The sequence below is a fragment of the Oncorhynchus kisutch genome, unplaced genomic scaffold, assembly GCF_002021735.2.
Source record: "Oncorhynchus kisutch isolate 150728-3 unplaced genomic scaffold, Okis_V2 Okis04b-Okis11a_hom, whole genome shotgun sequence".
Taxonomy (NCBI): domain Eukaryota; kingdom Metazoa; phylum Chordata; class Actinopteri; order Salmoniformes; family Salmonidae; genus Oncorhynchus; species Oncorhynchus kisutch.
In genome coordinates, this window is record NW_022261981.1 from 2,553,343 (window position 1) to 2,578,551 (window position 25,209).

The 25,209-nt window shown below is 45.1% G+C and overlaps 2 protein-coding genes across 7 annotated transcripts in view; both read left to right on the forward strand.

The window, feature by feature from the left end:
- The window catches only part of LOC109877360 (ABC transporter G family member 20-like), a 43,980-nt gene extending 30,676 nt beyond the window's left edge, over positions 1 to 13,304 (forward strand). Inside the window, exons 13-20 of one of the 2 annotated variants that reach the window (XM_031813041.1) lie at positions 1,076 to 1,125; positions 1,257 to 1,313; positions 1,674 to 1,744; positions 2,448 to 2,536; positions 7,384 to 7,487; positions 7,773 to 7,932; positions 8,675 to 8,779; positions 10,580 to 13,304. In XM_031813041.1, the coding sequence (XP_031668901.1) occupies positions 1,076 to 1,125; positions 1,257 to 1,313; positions 1,674 to 1,744; positions 2,448 to 2,536; positions 7,384 to 7,487; positions 7,773 to 7,932; positions 8,675 to 8,779; positions 10,580 to 10,686 (743 nt within the window). In that variant the 3' untranslated portion in view covers positions 10,687 to 13,304. Of the gene's footprint in view, positions 1 to 1,075; positions 1,126 to 1,256; positions 1,314 to 1,673; positions 1,745 to 2,447; positions 2,805 to 3,672; positions 4,199 to 7,383; positions 7,488 to 7,772; positions 7,933 to 8,674; positions 8,780 to 10,579 lie in introns of those variants that run through there. The other variant, XR_004206745.1, reaches the window with a different exon arrangement.
- A 3,037-nt stretch (positions 13,305 to 16,341) lies between these two features.
- LOC109877486 (ABC transporter G family member 20-like) overlaps positions 16,342 to 25,209 on the forward strand; it is a 63,662-nt gene continuing 54,794 nt past the window's right edge. The window contains exons 1-3 of one of the 5 annotated variants that reach the window (XM_031813038.1): positions 16,828 to 16,987; positions 17,491 to 17,531; positions 19,891 to 20,042. In XM_031813038.1, coding sequence (XP_031668898.1) covers positions 19,906 to 20,042 — 137 coding nt within the window. In that variant the 5' untranslated portion in view covers positions 16,828 to 16,987; positions 17,491 to 17,531; positions 19,891 to 19,905. Of the gene's footprint in view, positions 16,472 to 16,824; positions 16,988 to 17,490; positions 17,532 to 19,890; positions 20,043 to 25,209 lie in introns of those variants that run through there. The other 4 variants (XM_031813039.1, XM_031813037.1, XM_031813036.1 and 1 more) reach the window with 4 other exon arrangements.

The window sequence follows — 25,209 nt, forward strand, 5'->3', positions numbered from 1 at the left end:
TAGAATAGAACACTGTTAGAATAGAATAAAATAGATCTGAATAGAATAGAACACTGTTAGAATAGAATAAAATAGATCTGAATAGAATAGAACACTGTTAGAATAGAATACTGATAGAATATCTCTGAATAGAATGGAACACTGTTAGAATATAATGCCGATAGAATACAGTAGATCTGAATAGAATAGACCACTGTTAGAATAGAATAGATCTGAATAGAATGGAACACTGTTAGAATAGAATAGAATGCCGATAGAATACAGTAGATCTGAATAGAACAGAACACTGTTAGAATACAATAGAATGCCAATAGAATAGATCTGAATAGAATTGAACACTGTTAGAATAGAATAGATCTGAATAGAATAGAAAACTGTTAGAATAGAATAGAATACTGATAGAATAGATCTGAATAGAACACTGTTAGAATAGAATAGAATGCCGATAGAATAGATCTGAATAGAATAGAACACTGTTAGAATAGAATACAATGCCAATATAATAGATCTGCATAGAATAGAACACTGTTGGAATAGAATAAAATACTGATAGAATATAGTTGATCTGAATAGAATAGAATACATCTGAATAAAATAGAACACTGTTAGAATAGAATGCCGATAGAATAGAATAGATCTGAATAGAATAGAACACTGTTAGAATAGAATAGATCTGAATAGAATAGAACACTGTTAGATTAGAATAGAATGCCGATAGAATAGAATAGAACACTGTTAGAATAGAATAGTTCTGAATAGAATGGAACACTGTTAGAATAGAATAGAACACTGTTAGATTAGAATAGAATGCCGATAGAATAGAATAGATAGTTTGGCTGTGAAATTGACCTCTAGGTGTTAGTGTAGCTGTTTTACAACACTGTGGGGGTCTTCTGAATGATGGCTCATCTCCCAAGTAATGGAAATGGATTTTGAATGCTTTTCAAAGTAAATGATTGATTAGTTTTATTCCAAATACTGTAAACGTTCAAATCATTGAAATAGATCAAACATTTTTTGCTGTTAGTCAAACTTATGGTGACATTGTTTTAACCTTTTAATGTGTTTTCTCCAGATCGACAAATCGCCTTAATGCTTCAGAAAAAAATTAAAGATGCCTTTGAGGTACACCAGAGTTCCCTTTTCTTTGTCTTGTCATTAGGTGACAAATGATACTGTTTTGGAAGAGTTATTTGACTTTTGAGAGTGTTAGTGTTATTATTCATATGGCTTCTGCCTCTCTGTTCCCTCCTCAGGGTTTTATCCAGTATAAGATGAGTAGCAGGTCTTACCTGCTCTCTCTTCCTGTCAAGGTATGACAATCCCCTTAAAACCCTGGTTACGTCCCAAATGGTCCATAGGGCCGTGGTCAAAAGTAGTGTCCTATGTAGGGAATAGGGTGTCATTTGGGAAGCAGGCCCTGTGTTGATAGTATTCTGCCATCCACATCTACTAGCCTTGCTAATGTCTGATAGAGACAAGCTGTTGTCTTCCCAAGACCACAATGTAACCCGTGTTGTTGAATGTATACAAATGTTTGATCCATTCCTGATGAATACACAGATGTATTGTGCACTGGGGGGAAAATATTTCACTTACTATTCTTGTGTCACATTTCTCATTTTTTAACACCTTTTGCTCGCTATTTCTCTTTGTCCCGTTTCTCTTTCCAGTTTGAGGAGCCCATCTATGGCAGCATGAACTCAGACTTCACCACGTTTGTGACGCCAGGAGCCGTTCTGAGGTAGAGATTCAGTCCACGTCTGAACCTAGTCAGCTTTACTGAGACAAAGATGATAATCTGTTAAAATACTGTATGTCTTACGGTTTCCCTCCTCTTACTCTCTCCCTGTCGCTCTCTCTCTTTCTCTCTCTCTCTCTTTCTGTCTCTCTCTCCCTGTATCTCTCTCTCCTGTCTTTCTCTCTCTCTCTCTCTCTCTCTCTCTCTCTCTCTCTCTCTCTCTCCTGTCTCTCTCTCCCTGTCGCTCTCTCTCTTTCTCCCTCTCTATCTCTCTCCTGTCTCTCTCTCTTTCTGTCTCTCTCTCCTGTCTCTCTCTCTCCTGTCTCTCTCACTCTCTCTGTCTCTCTCGCTCCTGTATCTCTTTCTACTCCATATAACTTCCTCAATTTATCCTATTTTTCCCCTTCTCTCATTCCCTTATTCTACCACCTCCCCCCTTCTCTCTCCCCCTTCTCCCTCATTCTACCCCCTCTCTCCTTCTCTCTCTCCCTTCCTTCTACCCCCTCCATCCTTCTCTCTCCCCCTTTCTCCCTCATTCTACCCCCTCCCTCCTTCTCTCTCCCCCCCTTCTCCCTCATTCTACCCTCTCTCCTTCTCTCTCCCCCTCATTCTATCTCTCATTCTACCTCCTCCCTCCTTCTCGCTTCCCCTCATTCTCTCCCTTCCCTTCTTCTCTCTTTCCCGCACGCCTTCTCTCTCTATACAGCATCACTTTCTACCTGGCAGTGGGCTTGACGGCTCTGTCCTTTGTGATAGAGAGGAAGGAGGGGCTAATGGAAAGGTGCTGGGTCTCAGGTAAGAGGTCAAAGTTCACAGAGTGTGTAACAAAATGGTACCCTATTCCCTATTTAGTGCTTACATTTTGACCTGGGCGAGCGTCCCAAACAGCACCTATAGAGGGCTTGCAAGTACGTCACAAATCACCTAGCAACCCCCATGTTGGAAGCCCAAACTCAAGTCTGATGAAGTCCTCCAATCACCACTTGGCTGGCTGCGTTTTGTTAACACCGGAAACTTCGGGAAGATGTCCCAGGAAATGGAGTCAGTGGGAGAACCTATTCAAGTAAGTAAATATATGTTGAAAGTGATCAAAAAACAATGTATTATTAGCTAGCTTGCTACAGAAACTTAGTGTGCAGGCTAACTCAAATTAGCTGCTAACGTAATGTTCGCTAGTTAACAAACTTTACATACTGTATACTGTAGCTAGCTAGCTAGGTGAATCAAATATCACCAGTTTGCTAGCTTCATATTAGCTAGTTAGTTATCTTGATGTATTTATCGTTGTAACTCCAAATGCATGTGTAGCTAGTTAGCTAGCTAACAGCCATGGAAGAGGGTGAAATGATTAGCTCGCAGTCCCAGCTGTCAGAGAACAGAGATCAGGCTACTCTAGATAGGGCAAGTACCTTTGTGGGGGGACATTATGATACTATTCTCTAGTTCCAGTTCCCTAGTGAGATACTGAGGACAGAGAGCAGGCTACTCTAGATAGGGCAAGTACCTTTGTGGGAGGACATTATGAAATTATTCTCTAGTTCCAGTTCCCTAGTGAGATACTGAGGACAGAGAGCAGGCTACTCTAGATAGGGCAAGTACCTTTGTGGGGGGACATTATGAAATTATTCTCTAGTTCCAGTTCCCTAGTGAGATACTGAGGACAGAGAGCAGGCTACTCTAGATAGGGCAAGTACCTTTGTGGGGGGACATTATGAAATTATTCTCTAGTTCCAGTCCCTAGTGAGATACTGAGGACAGAGAGCAGGCTACTCTAGATAGGGCAGGTACCTTTGTGGAAGGACATTATGAAATTATTCTCTAGTTCCAGTCCCTAGTGAGATACTGAGGACAGAGAGATAGAGTAACATAATATTCAGGGCTGTCTAACTTGCGTATAATGCAGCCTGTTTCTTTTCGATGTCTGTCCTCAGATACAGAGTGCTGTGAAACCCTGTCTGCAGATGAAGAGGTCCCAATTAATGTCCCAAGAGAATATACCATGGATTATATATTAGTACATTTTTGTGAAGAAAAATACAGTTTAAAAGTCACACAATGTATAAACACATTACAACTGGAGCGGGCCAACCGTACTGGGTGTGCAGGCTTCTGTTCAAGCCCTGCACTAACACACCTGATTCAATGTATCAAACCTAATGAGTTAATAATCAGGCGTGATAATGCTGGACTGGAACAGAAGTCTGTTCCCCCAGTAGATCAGTGATGTTGGACACCTCTGGTATTGACTTTTTTTTTTGTTCACCTGAAGTTGTTTTAGTAATAACGACATACGTGTTACTAAAATGTCTAACCTTTTACCTAGGAGTTAGCTTACACTTTGACCGTGTTGATTTGTGCAGTTAAGTGTTAATGTAACCATTATTCAAGATGAACTAGTGTTGATGTTGATTGATCACAGATTACAATCCTGCAATAAAGAGGGGAATCTGTCTCTAATTTGTCTGTTTCTGTGTTCTATTCTCAAATGAACATTTACCTCTCCAATTAGTTTTATTTGGTTGTCACTATTTTTTTCAGGATATCGGCCATGTGAACCCATTTTGCAGCCTATAATGGCATGCAGCACCAATGCAGCCACAGGCCTACAGCAGTGGTTCCCAACTCCAGTCCTCCAGTTCCCCACAACAGCCCAACTGTGACATATCAAGATGCTGATTAAACAGCACGTTCATGACACAGGTGCACCTTGTGCTGGGGACAATAAAAGGCCACTCAAATGTGCAGTTTTGTCACACATCACAATGCCACAGATGTCTTAAGTTCTGCAGGAATGTCCACCAGAGCTGTTGCCAGAATATTTAACGTTAATTTCAAACTGGCCTCACAACCGTAGACCACGTGTAACCACGCCAACCCAGAACCTCCACATTCTGCTTCTTCTTCACCTGTGTCTGAGACCAGCCACCCGCTGATGAAATTGAGGGGTATTTCTGTCTGTAATAAAGCTCTTTAGTGGGGGAGAAATCATTCCGATTGGTTGGGCCTGGATTCCCAGTGGGTGGGCCCATGCCTTCCCAGGCCCACCCATGGCTGTGCCTCTGCCCAGTGATGTGAAATCCATAGATTATGGCCTAATTTATTTATTTAAATTGACTGATTTCCTTATATGAACTGTAACTCAGTAAAATCGTATACATTTTTAGCACGTTGTTTTTATATTTTTTGTTCAATATATTTAATTTATTTTTATTTGTATAATTATTTTTTAACTCTGCATACATTGTTGGGAAGGGCTCATAAACTAGCATATCACAATAGTGTACACCAGCGCATGTGACAAATAAAATGTGATTCGATTTTAATCAGAATGATCCACCATCTCCCCCTAGTGGTCAATACTGGTCAGTACACGGATGATGATCTGAGCCCATAGTGCACTATAGAGGCTTGCAGTTGACGTACAATGCTTAGAAGACTACAGCATTAATTATTCTGACAACAGCCAAGTGTCTACATGATAACAGTGCCTAAAACTAGTTGATTCATCACCATGGTCATTTTCTGTAGAGTATTTGGCAGAGGATGGCTACTTTGAAGAATCTCAAATATAAAATATATTTTGATTTGTGTAACACTTTTCTGGTTACTACATGATTCCATGTGTTATTTCATAGTTTTGATGTCTTCAAAAAAATAGAGTAAAAATAGTAAAAATGTAAACCTTGAACCTTGACAGAATAGGTGTGTACAAACTTTTGACTGGTACTATATGTGAATGTGTGTTTGTGTTGTTTCGGTATGCGTTGTGTCTAATGTGTGTGTGTGTGCATGTAGTGTATGTGAGTGTTTTGGGGTTTTGTGTGAGAGTGTCAATGTAGTGTGCATGAGTGTGTATATATAGTCTAGTGAGTGTGTATATATAGTCTAGTGAGTGTGTGCACGGTCAGTGCTGATAGGCTCAGTGCTGATAGGCTCAGTGCAGATAGGCTCAGTGCAGATAGGCTCAGTGCAGATAGGCTCAGTGCAGATAGGCTCAGTGCAGATAGGCTCAGCGCAGATAGGCTCAGTGCAGATAGGCTCAGCGCAGATAGGCTCAGTGCAGATAGGCTCAGTGCAGATAGGCTCAGTGCTGATAGGGTCAGTCCAATAATTGACTATTTAGCTAAATCACCATGGGCCCCACATTATGAAAAAATAAATACATTGCTTCTACCTTTTCCTCTATGTTCTTCCTATCCTCTCTGTCTTCGCTCTCTCTCTCTCTCTCTCTCTCTCTCTCTCTCACTCTCTCTCCTTACTCTCTCTCTTCGCTCTCTCTCTCTCTCTCTACCTCTCCCTCTTCTTTTCTCTCTCCTTCTTACTCCTCTCTCTTTCTCTCTATTCCTCCTTCTCGCTCTCTCTCTCTCTCTATTGCTCTCTTTCTTATTCTCTCTCTCTCCTTACTCTCTCTCTTTCTCTCTATTCCTCTTTCTCTCTTCCTCATTCTCGCTCTCTCCCTCTCTCTTAATTCAATTCAATTCAATTTGCTTTATTGGCATGACGTAACAATGTACATATTGCCAAAGCTTATTTTGGATATTTACAATATAAAAATAAAAATGAGAATCAAAATTGTCAACGGGACAACAGTAACAACAACAACCAAGGTTCAAAATAACCATACATTGAACAATAACCATAACCATACAGTAGAGGACATGTGCAGGTTGATTGGTCTGTCAGACACTGTCCCTCATCTTATGGCAGGCAGCAATGTAGTGCGCTGCCAACCCACAGCTCTCTGCGTCCTCCCCCAACAGGACGGGTAGCCTACTCTCATCAGAGAGGTCTTTGAAACCTTGAATAAGGGTTTTAAATTTGGGGAAATGACACTCTCTAATTGTTTATATTTTTGACATTTTGTCAGGAAATGCAGCTCCGTCTCAGGTTCTGCTGTTGTGCAGTGGTTGCACAGCCTTTCCTCTACAGGGAGCCAGGTTCTGCTGTTGTACAGTGGTTGCACAGCCTGTCCTCTACAGGGAGCCAGGTTTTCCTGTGTCTACCCTCAATGGCAAGGCTGTGTTCACTGAGCCTGTACTTTGTCAAGGTTTTTCTAAGGTTTTGATCAGTAACCATGGTCAAATATTTAGCCACAGTGTCCTCTCTCTCTCTCCCTCTCCTTCTCCCTCTCTCTCTCTCTCTCTCTCTCCCTCTCCCTCTCCCTCTCCCTCTCTCTCTCCCTCTCCCTCTCCCTCTCCCTCTCTCTCTCTCTCTCTCTCTCTCTCTCTCCCTCTCCTTCTCCTACTCCCTCTCCCTCTCTATCCCTCTCGCTCTCTCCTTCCCCCTCTCCCTCTCTCCCTCTCCTTCTCCTTCTCCTTCTCCTTCTCCTTCTCCTTCTCCTTCTCCTTCTCCTTCTCCTTCTCCTTCTCCTTCTCCCTCTCCCTCTCCCTCTCCCTCTCTCTCTCTCCCTCTCCCTCTCCCTCTCTCTCTCTCTCTCTCTCCCTCTCCTTCTCCTACTCCCTCTCCCTCTCTATCCCTCTCGCTCTCTCCTTCCCCCTCTCCCTCCTTCTCCTTCTCCCTCTCCCTCTCTCTCTCTCTCTCTCTCTCTCTCTCTCTCTCTCTCTCTCTCTCTCTCTTTCTCTTTCTCTTTCTCTTTCTCTTTCTCTTTCTCTTTCTCTCTCCCTCTCCCTCCCCTCCCCAAGGTGTGAGTTCAATGGAGACCGTGCTGGCGTATCTCATCTCCCAGCTGATTATCATCAGTGTCCAGATAATTCTACTACTGATCTTAATGCTGCTTGTCTTTAAGGTAACACACACACACACACACCCACACACACACACACACACACACACAGGTCTCTGTATTGTGACAATGTAACAGACACTATATCATTGAATAACATGACATGCTCTTTCACCTTCCTCTCTCTTGTTACCATCCCTCCTTTTCTGTCTTTCTCACTTTTTACTGTCTCCTCCTCCAATCCCTGTCCTCTCTCTCTCCGTCCTTCTCCCCCTCCTCCAACTCTCGCTTTCCTTCCCCTCTCTCTTCCTCTTTCTCCCCCTCCTCCGCCTCCCTCCTTCCCTCCAGATCCCTAATGAGGGGAACCTGATGTTGGTTATAGCTCTGATCGTGCTGCAGGGCATAACAGGCACTTCCTTTGGTCTGGTCATCTCATCCGCCATCGATGACGAACAGAACGCCACCCAAGCTGCCCTTGGTATCTTCTACCCCAACCTCATCGTCAGTGGTACGTCACACACTCACACACGGACGCACATACACACGCTAGCACACAGAGACACACACTGTCTTTTACCTCAATAGTCAGTAGTACGTTTTAGGGGGTTTGATTTCCGTAACTATGCCAAACTACAATAGTGTCTTCCATGTTCTCTCAATATCAAATCAATTTATAAAGCCCTTCGTACATCAGCTGATATCTCAAAGTGCTGTACAGAAACCCAGCCTAAAACCCCAAACAGCAAGCAATGCAGGTTTTGAAGCACGTTGGCTAGGAAAAACTCCCTGGAAAGGCCAAAACCTAGGAAGAAACCTAGAGAGGAACCAGGCTATGAGGGGTGGCCAGCCCTCTTTTGGCTGTGCCGGGTGGAGATTATAACAGAACATGGCCAAGATGTTCAAATATTCATAAATGACCAGCATGGTCAAATAATAGGTCTGGGACAGGTAACAGGATTCCATAGCCGCAGGCAGAACAGTTGAAACTGGAGCAGCAGCACGGCCAGGTGGACTGGGGACAGCAAGGAGTCATCATGCCAGGTAGTCCTGAGGCAATTCAATAAAGTTGAATTAAATCCTATTCAGTTCAGTTCAATTACTCTTTCTGAAAATAACACTTTCTTGGAAGAAGATCCATGTTGCCAGAGACATGTCTCTGTCTTCTGAGCCTCACAAAGAAGAACAGCACAGCACACACACATCTCACTCTCTCTTTCTCTAAGACAGTCTCTTTCCTCCTCTCCCTACAGGTATAATCTGGCCTGTGGAGTGCATCCCCTATCCACTACGTTACATCAGTCTGGCCCTGCCCCAGACCTACGCTTCTGAAGCCCTACGATGCATCATGTACAGAGGTAACACACACACACACAGACACACACACACACACAGACACACACACAAATATAAATACTGTACTTAAACTCAGCAACAACAAAAAAATTCCTCTCACTGTCAACTGCGTTTATTTTCAGCAAATTTAACATGTTTAAATATGTGTATGAACATAACAAGATTCAACAACTGAGACATAAACTGAACAAGTTCCACAGACATGTGACTAACAGAAATTGAATAATGTGTCCCTGAACAAAGGTCAAAATCAAAAGTAACAGTCAGCATCTGCTGTGGCCACCAGCTGCATTAAGTACTGCAGTGCATCTCCTCCTCATGGACTGCCCCAGATTTGCCCGTTCTTGCTGTGAGATGTTACCCCACTCTTCCACCAATGCACCTGCAAGTTCCCAGACATTTCTGGGGGGAATGGCCCTAGCCCTCACCCCCCGATCCAACAGGTCCCAGATGTGCTCAATGGGATTTAGATCCGGGCTCTTCGATGGCCATGGCAGAACACTGACATTCCTGTCTTGCAGGAAATCACACAGAACGAGCAGTATGGCTGGTGGCATTGTCATGCTGGAGGGTCATGTCAGAATGAGCCTGCAGGAAGGGTACCACAGGAGGGAGGAGAATGTCTTCCCTGTAACGCACAGCGTTGAGATTGCCTGCAACGACAACAAGCTCAGTCCGATGATGCTGTGACACACCGTCCCAGACAATGACGGATCCTTCACCTCCAAATCGATCCCACTCCAGAGTACAGGCCTCGGTGTAACACTCATTCCTTCGATGATAAATGCGAATCCAACCATCACCCCTGGTGAGACAAAACCACGACTCGTCAGTGAAGAACACTTTTTGCAAGTCCTGTCTGGTCCAGCGACGGTGGGTTTGTGCCCATAGGAGAGGTGAGGACCTGCCTTACAACAGACCTACAAGCCCTCAGTCCAGCCTCTCTCAGCCTATTGCGGACAGTCTGAGCACTGATGGAGGGATTGTGCGTTCCTGGTGTAACTCGGGCAGTTGTTGTTGCCATCCTGTACCTCTCCCGCAGGGGTGATGTTCGGACGTACCGATCCTGTGCAGGTGTTGTTAGACGTGGTCTGCCACTGCGAGGACGATCAGCTGTCCGTCCTGTCTCCCTGTAGCGCTGTCTTAGGCGTCTCACAGTACTGACATTGCAATGTTTTGTCCTGGCCACATCTGCAGTCCTCATGCCTCCTTGCAGCATGCCTAAGGCACATACACGCAGATGAGCAGGGACCCTGGGCATCTTTCTTTGGTGTTTTTCAGAGTCAGTAGAAAGGCCTCTTTAGTGTCCTAAGTTTTGTGACCTTAATTGCCTACCGTCCGTAAGTTGTTAGTGTCTTAACGACCGACGAGCATGGGAAACAGTGTTCAAACCATTTACAATGAAAATCTGTGAAGTTATTTGTATTTTTACGAATTATCTTTGAAAGACAAGGTCCTGAAAAAGAACACACACACACACACACGCACAACATAGTCCCAAGCTCACAGTGGAGGAAAGATATCCTGCTCTCTCTCAGTCTGTCTGTCTGTCTCATCTTCATATCACAGTACACACACACACACACACACACTCTCTCTCCCACACACACACACAAACTCTCTCTCCCACATACACACAAACTCTCTCTCCCACACACACACACAAACTCTCTCTCCCACACACACACAAACTCTCTCTCCCACACACACACAAACTCTCTCTCCCACACACACACAAACTCTCTCTCCCACACACACACAGAGAGACAGAAAGACACCATCTTACCTTGTCTCTCCCTCAGGCTGGGGTCTCTCCAGGATGATAGTGTGGCGAGGCTTTGTTGTCACCCTGGGCTGGAACACTTTCTTCGTCATCCTGGCCATCGTCATCCTCAAGCTGAGGATGTGAGACACCTGCCCAGGGAAGATGTGTGCTTATGTAGTGTATGTGAGTGTGTGAGGGTTTTGTGTGGGAGTGTCAATGTGGGGTGTGTAAGTGAGTGTGTATATGGTGTGTGTATATATACAGTCTAGTGAGTGTGTATATGGTGTGTGTATATAGTCTAGTGAGTGTGTATATGGTGTGTGTATATAGTCTAGTGAGTGTGTGTAGGGTCAGTGCAGATAGGGTAACTTTCCCCCTCAGTCACGTTAGTTTGGCTACTCAACCTATCTATTTGTCACTCACAAACCAATCAAAATGCCTGAAATGTGCGTCTGGACACTGCACCCGCCCACTCAGGTGTTACGAGTGTAATCACCGTCAGAAGAGTGATCATCGTCTGAGGACTGTTATTATGGACAATAACAAGAATGGGTGTGATACGTTTACAGCACGATTCTACTGTTCTGCCGTTATAAGTCTGTAATGTTAGTGTGTTTTCCCGATACAGCTTTGCATATTGTTGATAGTTAATTGCCATTATTGCATTGGTTGCACAGGTGTTTTATGTAGGATTATTTGTTGTACTGGTAACACAAGGCTGGAATTGTTAAAAGTTAAGAAGGGTCTTTTTTTGTCAAAGCAGCTGTTAGGGTCAGAGTTATGCGTAGCCTCATTAGACTGACTTTCAAACGCACAACTAGGTTGCCTGGCAACTCAAACTGAATCATTCCGCTGCTCGATGTTCGCTACATACTTCGTTGCGCAGAAGGAACTAACGTCCGTGGGCATGGCGTAGCTTTTGGCCAGAGAAAGGATTTTTGGCCCATATGTCATGTCTTTCTAGAATGCCCTTTTAAGAAATATTCATTGGGGAAATGTTTGGTCTCTTTCTCAGAAGTTTCTTTTTACTAATAATATTAAAGAGCTTTAATATAAATGAATCCACAAGTGCTGCCCTACTAAACATGATCTTGAAGTTTCAAAAAATACATTGATGTTTCTTGTACCTTCTGTAATGACCAACATTACCTTCTGTAATGATCAACATCACCTTCTGTAATGACCAACATCACCTTCTGTAATGACCAGCATTATCAACATTACCTTCTGTGATGAACACCATTGCCACCATTACCTTATGTAATGCCCAACATTACCAACATTACCTTCTGTAATGACCAACGTTATCAACATTGCCTTCTGTAATGGCCAACATTACCTTCTGTAATGACCGACCTTGCCAACATGACCTTCTGTAATAACCGACATTACCTTCTGTAATGACCAAGATTAACAACATTACCTTCTGTAATGACCGCCATTACCTTCTGTAATGACACACATTACCTTCTGTAACGACCAACATTACCTTCTGTGATGATCAACATTACCTTTTGTAATGACCAACAGTACCTTCTGTAATGACCTACCTTCTGTAATGACCAACATGACCTTCTGTAATGACCAACATTACCTTCTGTGATGACCAACATTACCTTCTGTGATGATCAACATTACCTTCTGTAATGACCAACATTACCTTCTGTAATGACCTACCTTCTGTAATGACCAACATGACCTTCTGTGATGATCAACATTACCTTCTGTAATGACCAACATTACCTTCTGTAATGACCTACCTTCTGTAATGACCAACATGACCTTCTGTAATGACCAATATTACCTTCTGTTGTAATGACCAACATGACCTTCTGTAATGACCAATATTACCTTCTGTTGTAATGACCAATATTACCTTCTGTAATGACCAACAGGAGACTGCTTCACATTTAGTTTGGTATTGCTCTTATACCAGGAAGCTGTGGCAAGATATCTGAAGATTTTTTTTGATCATAAACATTTTCCCTTTTACTTGAGAATGTGATATTTGGTTTTAAAAGTATAGCAAATAATTTCTTCTTAAATCAACCTCATTGGTATTTTATCTCAATTCCATATTCATAAATGTAAATGACAAAAACCTCTTTACTATTTTTGGAATGAAATTGAACAATATATAAAGAACATGTCTTCTTCTGATAAGAAAAACCAGCACAAGGTTGAATGTAGTGATAAGGTGTTGACATAATGTATGGGCTGCATTACCCTGACTGTTGTTTGTTATGTTTGGATACTCTGTTGTGCACTCTGTTTGTTATGTTTGGATACTCTGTTGTGCACTCTGTTTGTTATGTTTGGATACTCTGTTGTGTACTCTGTTTGTTATGTTTGGATACTCTGTTGTGCACTCTGTTTGTTATGTTTGGATACTCTGTTGTGCACTCTGTTTGTTATGTTTGGATACTCTGTTGTGTACTCTGTTTGTTATGTTTGGATACTCTGTTGTGTACTCTGTTTGTTATGTTTGGATACTCTGTTGTGCACTCTGTTTGTTATGTTTGGATACTCTGTTGTGCACTCTGTTTGTTATGTTTGGATACTCTGTTGTGCACTCTGTTATGTTTAGATACTCTGTTGTGTACTCTGTTTGTTATGTTTGGATACTCTGTTGTGTACTCTGTTTGTTATGTTTGGATACTCTGTTGTGTACTCTGTTATGTTTAGATACTCTGTTGTGTACTCTGTTTGTTTTTCTATATTGGTATTTTTTTTAACAATAAAATTAAAAAGACAACTAGGCATATCAGACTACAAATAAGCAGTTTGTTGTCCTGGCAACTGGGAAGAAGTGGACTAATATAAGAAGCATGGAGAATAACAGTAATGTTATTAATAATGTTATGTGGTTTAGTGTAGGTTGGAGACAGAAATGTGGACTGGAGCCTCTGGATTTTGACCTATTTAAAATATTGTTAATTGAGATAAGTTAAATACAGAGGAAGCTAAACACTTACACAACCAAAAGTATGTGGACATCTGCTCATCGGACATCTCATTCCACCCAATAGTTACGGGGAAGATGAATGAGCCAATTGGAAGCTGGGGATGATTAGGTGTCCATGATGGTATGAGGGCCAGATGGGGAATTTAGCCAGGACACCAGGGTTAACATCCCTACTCTTACAATAAATGCCATTGAATCTTTATTGACCAATTTGTTAGACCAGAGGAAAGAGCGCCTCCTACTGGCCCTCCGACACCACTTCCATCAGCATCTGGTCTCCCATCCAGGGACTGACCCTGCAAACAGCAGTGGGCTACAGGGTGACATGCTGCTGGCCTCTGCTGCACAACAGTGAGTAAACAAACAGCAGTGGGCTACAGGGTGACATGCTGCTGGCCTCTGCTGCACAACAGTGAGTAAACAAACAGCAGTGGGCTACAGGGTGACATGCTGCTGGCCTCTGCTGCACAACAGTGAGGAAACAAACAGCAGTGGGCTACAGGGTGACATGCTGCTGGCCTCTGCTGCACAACAGTGAGTAAACAAACAGCAGTGGGCTACAGGGTGGCATGCTGCTGGCCTCTGCTGCACAACAGTGAGTAAACAAACAGCAGTGGGCTACAGGGTGACATGCTGTTGGCCTCTGCTGCACAACAGTGAGTAAACAAACAGCATGTGACTGGGGACGCCCGGTAAGCTTCATAATGAAACATTGTGACAGTTGAAGTGAACAACTTGATCTTCTTCATCTCCTAATGTATTGCACAAGTTGACTGCAGGTATTTACTTAAAAAGTAAATACAAATATTCAAATGTTTTAAAATAAACTTCAAATAAATAGTTACGATGGAATTTAAAAAAGAACATCCCGTGGCTTTTCTCCAAATACCCCGGTATACAGTACACTGCCCGAGCCTACTTGGCACCTGAAAGTGCACCTCAATAGGCTAAAGAGGATCCTCTTTCCATTGGCTCGGTGCAGCAAGCTCTTCCCTTGGTTGCCTTGCCTACGTGAACACTCTGACAGATGCGGGTCAGTCGGTGCGGTACATGGCTGTTCAGAATGGACACCTGGATGTGGTCCAACTCCTCCTTGAAACAGACGCTGACCCCCAATAAGCCAGCTGACGGCATCTCTATGTCCTGTCCTCTATACTCCGGTAACACACACACAACAGAAGGACTTCGTCAACCTTCTTAGAAGTTTTACATCAAATGTTATTGGATGGTCTGTGTAGCTGTAGACGCTGGACACACAGAGATGGTGGAGTTGCTGGTTCGGGAAGGGAGAGAGGTCAACGGAACATACACAAGACACTGTGGCTCCAAGAGATCCTGCCTTCATCAGGCTGCTCTTAAGGTAAACAGACATACACACACACACCACACACATACAGAACAGATATGGTTCTACATTCTGACCTGTTGTGAATCAGAGATGCAGTATATCCTCAAACACAGGGGCATACCCAGACCAGAGCAGCCGAGCAGGAGCCTCTCCAGACCAGAGCGGCCGAGCGGGAGCCTCTCCAGACCAGAGCAGCCGAGCGGCAGCCTCTCCAGACCAGAGCAGCCGAGCAGGAGCCTCTCCAGACCAGAGCAGCCGAGCAGGAGCCTCTCCAGATCAGAGCTGCCGAGCAGGAGCCTCTCCAGACCAGAGCAGCCGAGCGGGAGCCTCTCCAGACCAGAGCAGCCGAGCGGGAGCCTCTCCAGACCAGAGCAGCCGAGCGGGAGCCTCTCCAGAGCAGCCGAGCAGGAGCTTCTCCAGACCAGGGCAGCCGAGCGGCAGCCTCTCCAGACCAGAGCAGCCGAGCGGGAGCCTCTCAAGACCAGAGCAGCCGAGCGGCAGCCTCTCCAGACCAGAGCAGCCGAATGGGAGCATTCTCACTGGAGAGGAGTTATGTGGACTGTTGTGTGAGGGCCTCAGTCAGTTGTTCTACACCTCCTACTGGCTCCCCCTGTTACTGCAGGCAGGACTGGAACCCTCCCTACAGCTGCATCCAGCATCTAACATGGAAAAAAACACATTTACTTGCTTATGGAATCCATCGTGCCTGTTTCCTTTACTTGTGAGACTTTTGGTGGCAATGGAAGCCACTCCTGGATTTACAGCTGCAGACAGGCCCTGTGAAGGCTTGGTTAGAGGGGCAGTAGCCCTGTGAAGGCTTGGTTAGAGGGGCAGTAGCCCTGTGAAGGCTAGGTCGGAGGGGCAGGGGTAGCCCTGTGAAGGCTAGGTTGGAGGGGCAGGGGTAGCCCTGTGAAGGTTAGGTTGGAGGGGCAGGCTAGGTAACACACAATAACATTTACACATTACATTTTTGTCATTCAGCAGATGCTATTTAGAGTGACATATTTTAATTTCAAAGTGTGTGTGTGTGTGTGTGTCCTCTCTCTCTATCTCTATCTAGAGTGTGTGGCCTCTCTCATCTCTGCAGGCTGTGCGGGTCAGGGAAGAGTTGGGTTCAGTGTTTCTGATGCTCACACAGAGGGGCGGTTTAGACAGGCATGACCAAAAAACGATATAGTTGATGCACACGTTTTTTTTGTTACTCCCATTGGAAAAAGTATTGTCTCATCTGACATTTTCAGACACATAATCTTAATTAATTTGGCCTAAGGCACTTTTCTGTTGATATTATGTAAATTAATTGGCTCTGTTTTGTGTGGTCAGATGTTACTGAACATGTTTATACATGTTTGTATGATTGCCTGTATTGTTTGCATTTGATGCTTGCTAATAAAATATAGTATTGGTCTGTTTTCAGACACCTTTCCTATAGTTCCCTTTCCTTCACCGCCAGTAGATGGAGATAGTAGCCTATTGATTTTAGTGAGGCCATCTGCTGGGGAGCTGAGGCTGGATGCATCTCCCGCCAACCGACGACCATGGCCTCTGAGGCAGCAGCCGCGGATGATGCTGCGACGAAAGGAGGACCGCCCGAATGCACCGAGATGGAGGAGCAGGTATGCCACGTTTGTAAGCCGGAAAAGCTGGCATTATTTAGTGAGGTATTTTATGGAAGATCTGACAATGCAACGCTGATATGTATATGCTGAAATAACTCCATAGACAATTAGCATTTCAGAAAAAAGCACCATAGGCCCAGTAAATAGGGACATCCTTAGGATGTGGGAAAAGATAGTGATGGAATAAAAGGAGACGCGTGTTTGAATTCCGTTCCCGTGGGCATAAAAATGGAATGTCTGGTGCAGAGTGGAAGTGCACTGCGGCGTTTATAAAAGAAGCATTGATTTGAAATGACGTGAAAACCTAGCAGCTGTCTATACCGGCATGTAGCCAACCGATGTATAAAAATAGCCAGGCACCAACACGCATCACAGGTCATGCATGCATGACGCTTTCGCTGCCGAATTCATGGTCAATTGTAGGATAACTGCGCTAGTTGGGCGAATCGACAGAGTCCGACATGCTCCGTTTTGGACGTGCTGTGAAGCGGAAGTTGGCAGGCTCTCTGTAAGGTAGTTTTTGTCTACAAGATGATTGGAGAGCGAAAGCTTGTTCTATATTCTGTATCGGATTGTGATGATAGCAGACAGGCTAAATTAGCTTTGGATAAATGCACTGCTGATTCACGAAAGAGCGAACCGGCACCAGTTGGAATGTTATTGCGCCTATAAATGAATTTGCTGTTACAGTTACAACAGAATATATGGCTGCTCCGTTTATTACGATGGAGTCCCGCTGCCATATATAGGCTACCTAAACTGAAGGAAATCATAGGAAGGTGTCGTGGTAGGAGTGTCGTGGTTTGTTTTTCTAGTTTATAATTTGTCTCGCTAATTCTCTTGTTAATGTAATTTAGTAGTAGAATAACAGGTGCATGTATTCCAGGGAGAGACTTCTCCCTTCTCGAAACCCAACCTGCTCTACCACGTTGCAATATAACCTACCTACACTTTTGGCTAGGCAGACACACACAGACTACAGTGCAGGTGGCTACATTGTTGCTCTTCATCCCCAGTAGGCTACTAAACGTCTCCTTGAGGAGAAGGACTATTACAGGTGAGTCCCTGTCACAATGTTGGACAAGCTGTTATTCCTAGTTGGCTAAATTAAGCATTCAGCTTGTGTTTTTGTGTTTTTATATAGTTTGTGATTGTCCCTCTTTCAAAGATTAGGTAGCTTAAACGTATAGTACAGTATCAGTGGGTATCTGATATAATAACGACAAATCGGTGTGACACTCGTCGTTAGCATCAAATGTAGCCTACCTGGCTTCCAATTTATTTTCTTAATTTGAAGTAATCTGGTGAACACAGTAGTTTACTTCAACATCTTGTTGGATGGCTCAAATGATACCTTTTTTACCCTTTTCTTATTTTTATGGAGCTTCTTTAAACTTGACCTGGACTCTTTAATCTGTTAATATCAAGTATTTCAGATCATTTGCGGTCTACAATTTGATTAATAAAAAGTTGAACTTCAAGCAGAAAGAATAGAACCATGGACAAATTCCCTTACAGTGAATGAATACGTCTGTCAGTGTAGATGGGCTTTATAATGTCTCACTTATCAATATCCTATATTACAACGTTATCACAGCACAACAATGTCCTGGCTATTACTATTATAACAATAGTACCGGTCTGTACATATGCTGCCAGGTGGAATTGTGTCAAAGAAGGTGACCTTGATCGAATGAGTCAGATTACGGAGTGGTTTCCCTCTAATCTCGTCACGGTGGAATGAAAGATGCTGGATTATGTGAGGGAGAACGGGGAAGCCAACACAGAGAAAGGGAGACAAATGAGGGAAGCCAACACAGAGAAAGGGAGACAAACGAGGGAAGCCAACACAGAGAAAGGGAGACAAACGAGGGAAGCCAACACAGAGAAAGGGAGACAAACAAGGGAAGCCAACACCGAGAAAGGGAGACAAACGAGGGAAGCCAACACAGAGAAAGGGAGACAAACGAGGGAAGCCAACACAGAGAAAGGGAGACAAACAAGGGAAGCCAACACAGAGAAAGGGAGACAAACGAGAGAAGCCAACACAGAGAAAGGGAGACAAACAGGGGAAGCTAACACAGAGAAAGGGAGACAAACAAGGGAAGCCAACACAGAGAAAGGGAGACAAACAAGGGAAGCCAACACAGAGAAAGGGAGACAAACAGGGGAAGCCAACACAGAGAAAGGGAGACAAACAAGGGAAGCCAACACAGAGAAAGGGAGACAAACAGGGGAAGCCAACACAGAGAAAGGGAGACAAACAGGGGAAGCCAACACAGAGAAAGGGAGACAAACAGGGGAAGCCAACACAGAGAAAGGGAGACAAACAAGGGAAGCCAACACAGAGAAAGGGAGATAAACAGGGGAAGCCAACACAGAGAAAGGGAGACAAACAAGGGAACCCAGGGAAAGGAGGCAGGGATTAAAGATGATTTTGAACTAGGGTGCGTCCCAAATGGTACCCTATTCCCTATATAGACCACTATATCCCTATGGGCCTTGGTGAAAAGTTGTGCACTACGTAGGGAATAGGGTGCCAGTCTGGGTTGCTCTATGACCTAGATTCAATGCAGGCCAAGTTACAGGCACGCCACCACCAGACCTGGATTCATATTCTGTTTTGAACTCTCTCAAATACTTTGATCGTTTGCTTTAGCCTGCCTGGAGTGCCAGATGGGCAGGGTTTACAGTTGTGGGACTATTCTATTGGTCCCATTAAACCAGGCAAGATCAATCAAGCACAGAGAAAGCATTTGAAATTATTTTCAAATAATATTTAAACACAGGTCTGCTACAGGACACAGACACAGATTCATGGCAGCTAGTTGCTGAGGAGATGTCATTTAGTTCACTTTCTGTTGTCCGTAATGAGCAAGTCCTTAGTTGGTCTGCATCCCAAATGACAACCAATTTTCCATATTTTGACCAGGGTCCTATATGGGCTCTGGCCATAGATAGTGCACTACTTTTGACCAGGGTCCTATATGGGCTCTGGTCAAATGTAGTGCACTACATCTGGAATATGGTGGTGCCCTTTGTAACGCAGCCTAGTGTGTTTTCCCTGTATGTGCTACTGCGTCTGTTTCTGCAACGAGACCCTTAATGGCATAGGTGGTAGTACACTTGCCCTGTAACCATAGACGCCGGTTCACGTCCTGCCCCGGCTATTCTCCCTCAATTGCTACTTGGGCTGCAACATTCGGGTAACTTTCCCCAAATTCCCAGGTTTTCCTGAAACCCTGGTTGGAGGATTCCTGGATTTCCTGCCTATTCCTACCTGATTCCATGAATCTTCTAACTGGGGTTTCGGGAAAACCTGGGAATTTTGGGAAAGAAACCCTAATCACAACACTGGGCCATAATGCTGTGAAGGGGGGTGATTGATTTTTTTACATTTGTTTTTCTTCTTCCAGTTGGCGGAGGGAAGGATGAAGGCAGACGAGGAAGCTCCTCCCCCCTCCCCGGGGCTGGGGGGTTCGGCGATCCGGTGTCGGGAAGTGTGTCGGTCGTACGGTGAACTCAAAGTCCTGAGTAACCTCAACTTGACCGTACCACAGGGACACATGTTAGTAAACCACATTGACACTACAACCTTACCCAGTCCTAACCCTGACCTTACACCATGACACTGACCTCAGTAGTGCGTACTGCCCTGTGGGGTATTCAATCAGAAAAGGTTGTCCTGAGTGTCCAGGATAAGTCAAAACACCACTTCACCCCGCAGTAAGACAGAGCATGTTCATATCGCTAATAAGTAATGGACTTACATGGTATTAATATGTAATGGACTTACATGTTATTAATATGTACTGGTCTTACATGTTATTAATATGTAATGGTCTTTCATGTTATTAATATGGAATGTTCTTACATGTTATTAATATGTATTGGTCTTTCATGTTATTAATATGTAATGGTCTTACATGTTATTAATATGTAATGGTCTTTCATGTTATTAATATGTAATGGTCTTTCATGTTATTAATATGTAATGGTCTTTCATGTTATTAATATGTAATGATCTTACATGTTATTAATATGTAATGATCTTACATGTTATTAATATGTAATTGTGTTTTTGTCCACACACTGATGATAGCCTAACAGCTGAAATGTTTGTTGCCTCAACAGTAGTGGCTGAATATTGTCCTTTGACAGTTGTAACAGCTGAATACTTTCTCTTCAGCACAATTCTCTTTCTTATAAAGTATTGTTGTTTCAACATCTCTCTCCCTGAGTGGCAGGTGATGTGAGCTCCACTGACACACAGCTCAATTAGATTGGATTTACACAGAGCCTCAGATTCCATTACAAAAGGGCCTGGGTCTGAACCTAGTGAAAAGCCGGAGTAGGGCGACAGGGTGGTAAACACTCAGAGGAGGAGGAGTAGGGTGGTGAACACTCAGAGGAGGAGGAGTAGGGTGGTGAACAATCAGAGGAGGAGGGGAAGGAGGGTGGTGAACACTCAGAGGAGGAGGAGTAGGGTGGTGAACACTCAGAGGAGGAGGGGGAGGAGGGTGGTGAACACTCAGAGGAGGAGGAGTAGGGTGGTGAACACTGAAGGAGGAGGAGTAGGGTGGTAAACACTCAGAGGAGGAGGAGTAGGGTGGTGAACACTGAGAAGGAGGAGGAGTAGGGTGGTGAACACTCAGAGGAGGAGGAGGAGGGTGGTGAACACTGAGAAGGAGGAGGAGTAGGGTGGTGAACACTCAGAGAAGGAGGGGGAGGAGGGTAGGTGAACACTCAGAGAAGGAGGAGGAGTAGGGTGGTGAACACTCAGAGGAGGAGGAGGAGGGTGGTGAACACTCAGAGGAGGAGGAGGAGGGTGGTGAACACTCAGAGGAGGAGGAGTAAGGTGACAGGATGGTGAACACTCAGAGAAGGAGGAGTAAGGTGACAGGATGGTGAACACTCAGAGAAGGAGGAGTAGGGTGGTAAACACTCAGAGGAGGAGGAGTAGGGTGGTAAACACTCAGAGGAGGAGGAGGAGTAGGGTGGTAAACACTCAGAGGAGGAGGAGGAGTAGGGTGGTAAACACTCAGAGGAGGAGGAGGAGGAGTAGGGTGGTGAACACTCAGAGGAGGAGGAGGAGTAGGGTGGTAAACACTCAGAGGAGGAGGAGGAGTAGGGTGTTAAACACTCAGAGGAGGAGGAGGAGTAGGGTGGTGAACACTCAGAGGAGGAGGAGGAGTAGGGTGGTAAACACTCAGAGGAGGAGGAGGAGTAGGGTGGTAAACACTCAGAGAAGGAGGAGTAGGGTGGTAAACACTCAGAGGAGGAGGAGGAGTAGGGTGGTAAACACTCAGAGGAGGAGGAGTAGGGTGGTAAACACTCAGAGGAGGAGGAGGAGTAGGGTGGTAAACACTCAGAGGAGGAGGAGTAGGGTGGTAAACACTCAGAGGAGGAGGAGGAGTAGGGTGGTAAACACTCAGAGGAGGAGGAGGAGTAGGGTGGTAAACACTCAGAGAAGGAGGAGTAGGGTGGTAAACACTCAGAGGAGGAGGAGTAGGGTGGTGAACACTCAGAGGAGGAGGAGTAGGGTGGTAAATACTCAGAGGAGGAGGAGTAGGGTGGTAAACACTCAGAGGAGAAGGAGGAGGAGGGTGGTAAACACTCAGAGGAGGAGGAGGAGGAGTAGGGTGGTGAACACTCAGAGGAGGAGGAGGAGTAGGGTGGTGAACACTCAGAGGAGGAGGAGGAGGGTGGTGAACACTCAGAGTAGGAGGAGGAGGGTGGTGAACACTCAGAGGAGGAGGAGTAAGGTGACAGGATGGTGAACACTCAGAGAAGGAGGAGTAAGGTGACAGGATGGTGAACACTCAGAGAAGGAGGAGTAAGGTGACAGGATGGTGAACACTCAGAGAAGGAGGAGTAGGGTGGTAAACACTCAGAGGAGGAGGAGTAGGGTGGTAAACACTCAGAGGAGGAGGAGGAGTAGGGTGGTAAACACTCAGAGGAGGAGGAGGAGTAGGGTGGTAAACACTCAGAGGAGGAGGAGTAGGGTGGTAAACACTCAGAGGAGGAGGAGGAGTAGGGTGGTAAACACTCAGAGGAGGAGGAGGAGTAGGGTGGTAAACACTCAGAGGAGGAGGAGGAGGAGTAGGGTGGTGAACACTCAGAGGAGGAGGAGGAGTAGGGTGGTAAACACTCAGAGGAGGAGGAGGAGTAGGGTGGTAAACACTCAGAGGAGGAGGAGGAGTAGGGTGGTGAACACTCAGAGGAGGAGGAGGAGTAGGATGGTAAACACTCAGAGGAGGAGGAGGAGTAGGGTGGTAAACACTCAGAGAAGGAGGAGTAGGGTGGTAAACACTCAGAGGAGGAGGAGGAGTAGGGTGGTAAACACTCAGAGGAGGAGGAGTAGGGTGGTAAACACTCAGAGGAGGAGGAGTAGGGTGGTAAACACTCAGAGGAGGAGGAGGAGTAGGGTGGTAAACACTCAGAGGAGGAGGAGTAGGGTGGTAAACACTCAGAGGAGGAGGAGGAGTAGGGTGGTAAACACTCAGAGGAGGAGGAGGAGTAGGGTGGTAAACACTCAGAGGAGGAGGAGTAGGGTGGTAAACACTCAGAGGAGGAGGAGGAGTAGGGTGGTAAACACTCAGAGGAGGAGGAGGAGTAGGGTGGTAAACACTCAGAGGAGGAGGAGTAGGGTGGTGAACACTCAGAGGAGGAGGAGGAGTAGGGTGGTAAACACTCAGAGGAGGAGGAGGAGTAGGGTGGTAAACACTCAGAGGAGGAGGAGGAGTAGGGTGGTGAACACTCAGAGGAGGAGGAGGAGTAGGGTGGTAAACACTCAGAGGAGGAGGAGGAGTAGGGTGGTAAACACTCAGAGAAGGAGGAGTAGGGTGGTAAACACTCAGAGGAGGAGGAGGAGTAGGGTGGTAAACACTCAGAGGAGGAGGAGTAGGGTGGTAAACACTCAGAGGAGGAGGAGTAGGGTGGTAAACACTCAGAGGAGGAGGAGGAGTAGGGTGGTAAACACTCAGAGGAGGAGGAGGAGTAGGGTGGTAAACACTCAGAGAAGGAGGAGTAGGGTGGTAAACACTCAGAGGAGGAGGAGTAGGGTGGTGAACACTCAGAGGAGGAGGAGTAGGGTGGTACATACTCAGAGGAGGAGGAGTAGGGTGGTAAACACTCAGAGGAGAAGGAGGAGGAGGGTGGTAAACACTCAGAGGAGGAGGAGGAGGAGTAGGGTGGTGAACACTCAGAGGAGGAGGAGGAGTAGGGTGGTAAACACTCAGAGGAGGAGTAGGGTGGTAAACACTCAGAGGAGGAGGAGTAGGGTGGTAAACACTCAGAGGAGGAGGAGGAGGGTGGTGAACACTCAGAGAAGGAGGAGTAGGGTGGTAAACACTCAGAGGAGGAGGAGTAGGGTGGTAAACACTCAGAGGAGGAGGAGTAGGGTGGTAAACACTCAGAGGAGGAGGAGGAGTAGGGTGGTAAACACTCAGAGGAGGAGGAGGAGGGTGGTAAACACTCAGAGGAGGAGGAGTAGGGTGGTAAACACTCAGAGGAGGAGGAGTAGGGTGGTGAACACTCGGAGGAGTAGGGTGGTGAACACTCAGAGGAGGAGGAGTAGGGTGGTGAACACTCAGAGGAGGAGGAGGAGTAGGGTGGTAAACACTCAGAGGAGGAGGAGGAGTAGGGTGGTAAACACTCAGAGGAGGAGGAGTAGGGTGGTGAACACTCAGAGGAGGAGGAGTAGGGTGGTAAACACTCAGAGGAGGAGGAGGAGTAGGGTGGTAAACACTCAGAGGAGGAGGAGTAGGGTGGTAAACACTCAGAGGAGGAGGAGGGTGACAAGGTGGACTGTAGAAAGCAAATAATATAAGAATTACATGAAGAAAACCCAGTAAAATAAACATCTACAGTATTTAATGAAGAGCCTCTTGTTGATGTTGAAACTATCTTTCTCTTTCCTCTCTTTCTCTCGCTCTCTTACTCTTTCTGTCTCTATCTGTTTTTGTTTCTCTTTCTCTCTTCCTTTTCTTTCTCTCTGCCCCCCCTCTCACACACACACACACACACACACACACACACACACACACACACACACACACACACACACACACACACACAGCCAACACACACACACACACACACACACACACAGCCAACTGCTTAATCTGCGTTATTCTGTGAGTTGAGGGGACTTCAAAAGGACAAGAACTTTGTTTACTGAACTCTGCTCGAAGTGAGCTGCATTTGAACAAGCTTGTTTAGTAAAATTACTAATTCATGTTTGCTCAAAACCACACACATCATTACAATATTTCCCACCATGCTCTTGCAGGTTGATTTTCAGAATTGTTTGTTTCAATACCTGTTTTTTTAATGTAGCATACACATTTGTTGGTTGATTAGTCTTATGCTACACAAACATAAATAACATAATAGATGTTTCTAAACTAATCCAATCTGTTCGTAGTTGCACCTGTTAATGAGATGGCTGTTCCAGGTAAGATGATTTAGGTAGTCTCAATAATCTTCCCTACCCCTGCAGTCATCCTCAATGCAGGTAGCGCATTAATTAAAAGTTCCAGTTGTTGAATATCCTTACTCTGGCTGGATTCCAATAGGAATTACACTTTTCAAGCCAGCATAATACTACTTACAAAACAGGAGTTTCAAACAACAGTTTTAAGGTGTAACTTGGCCCTCAATGGAAGGCCTTATGATTTTTGGTCATAAAAAATAGAATTTTAAAGATAACATTCACTTGGTGAAGGCTACAG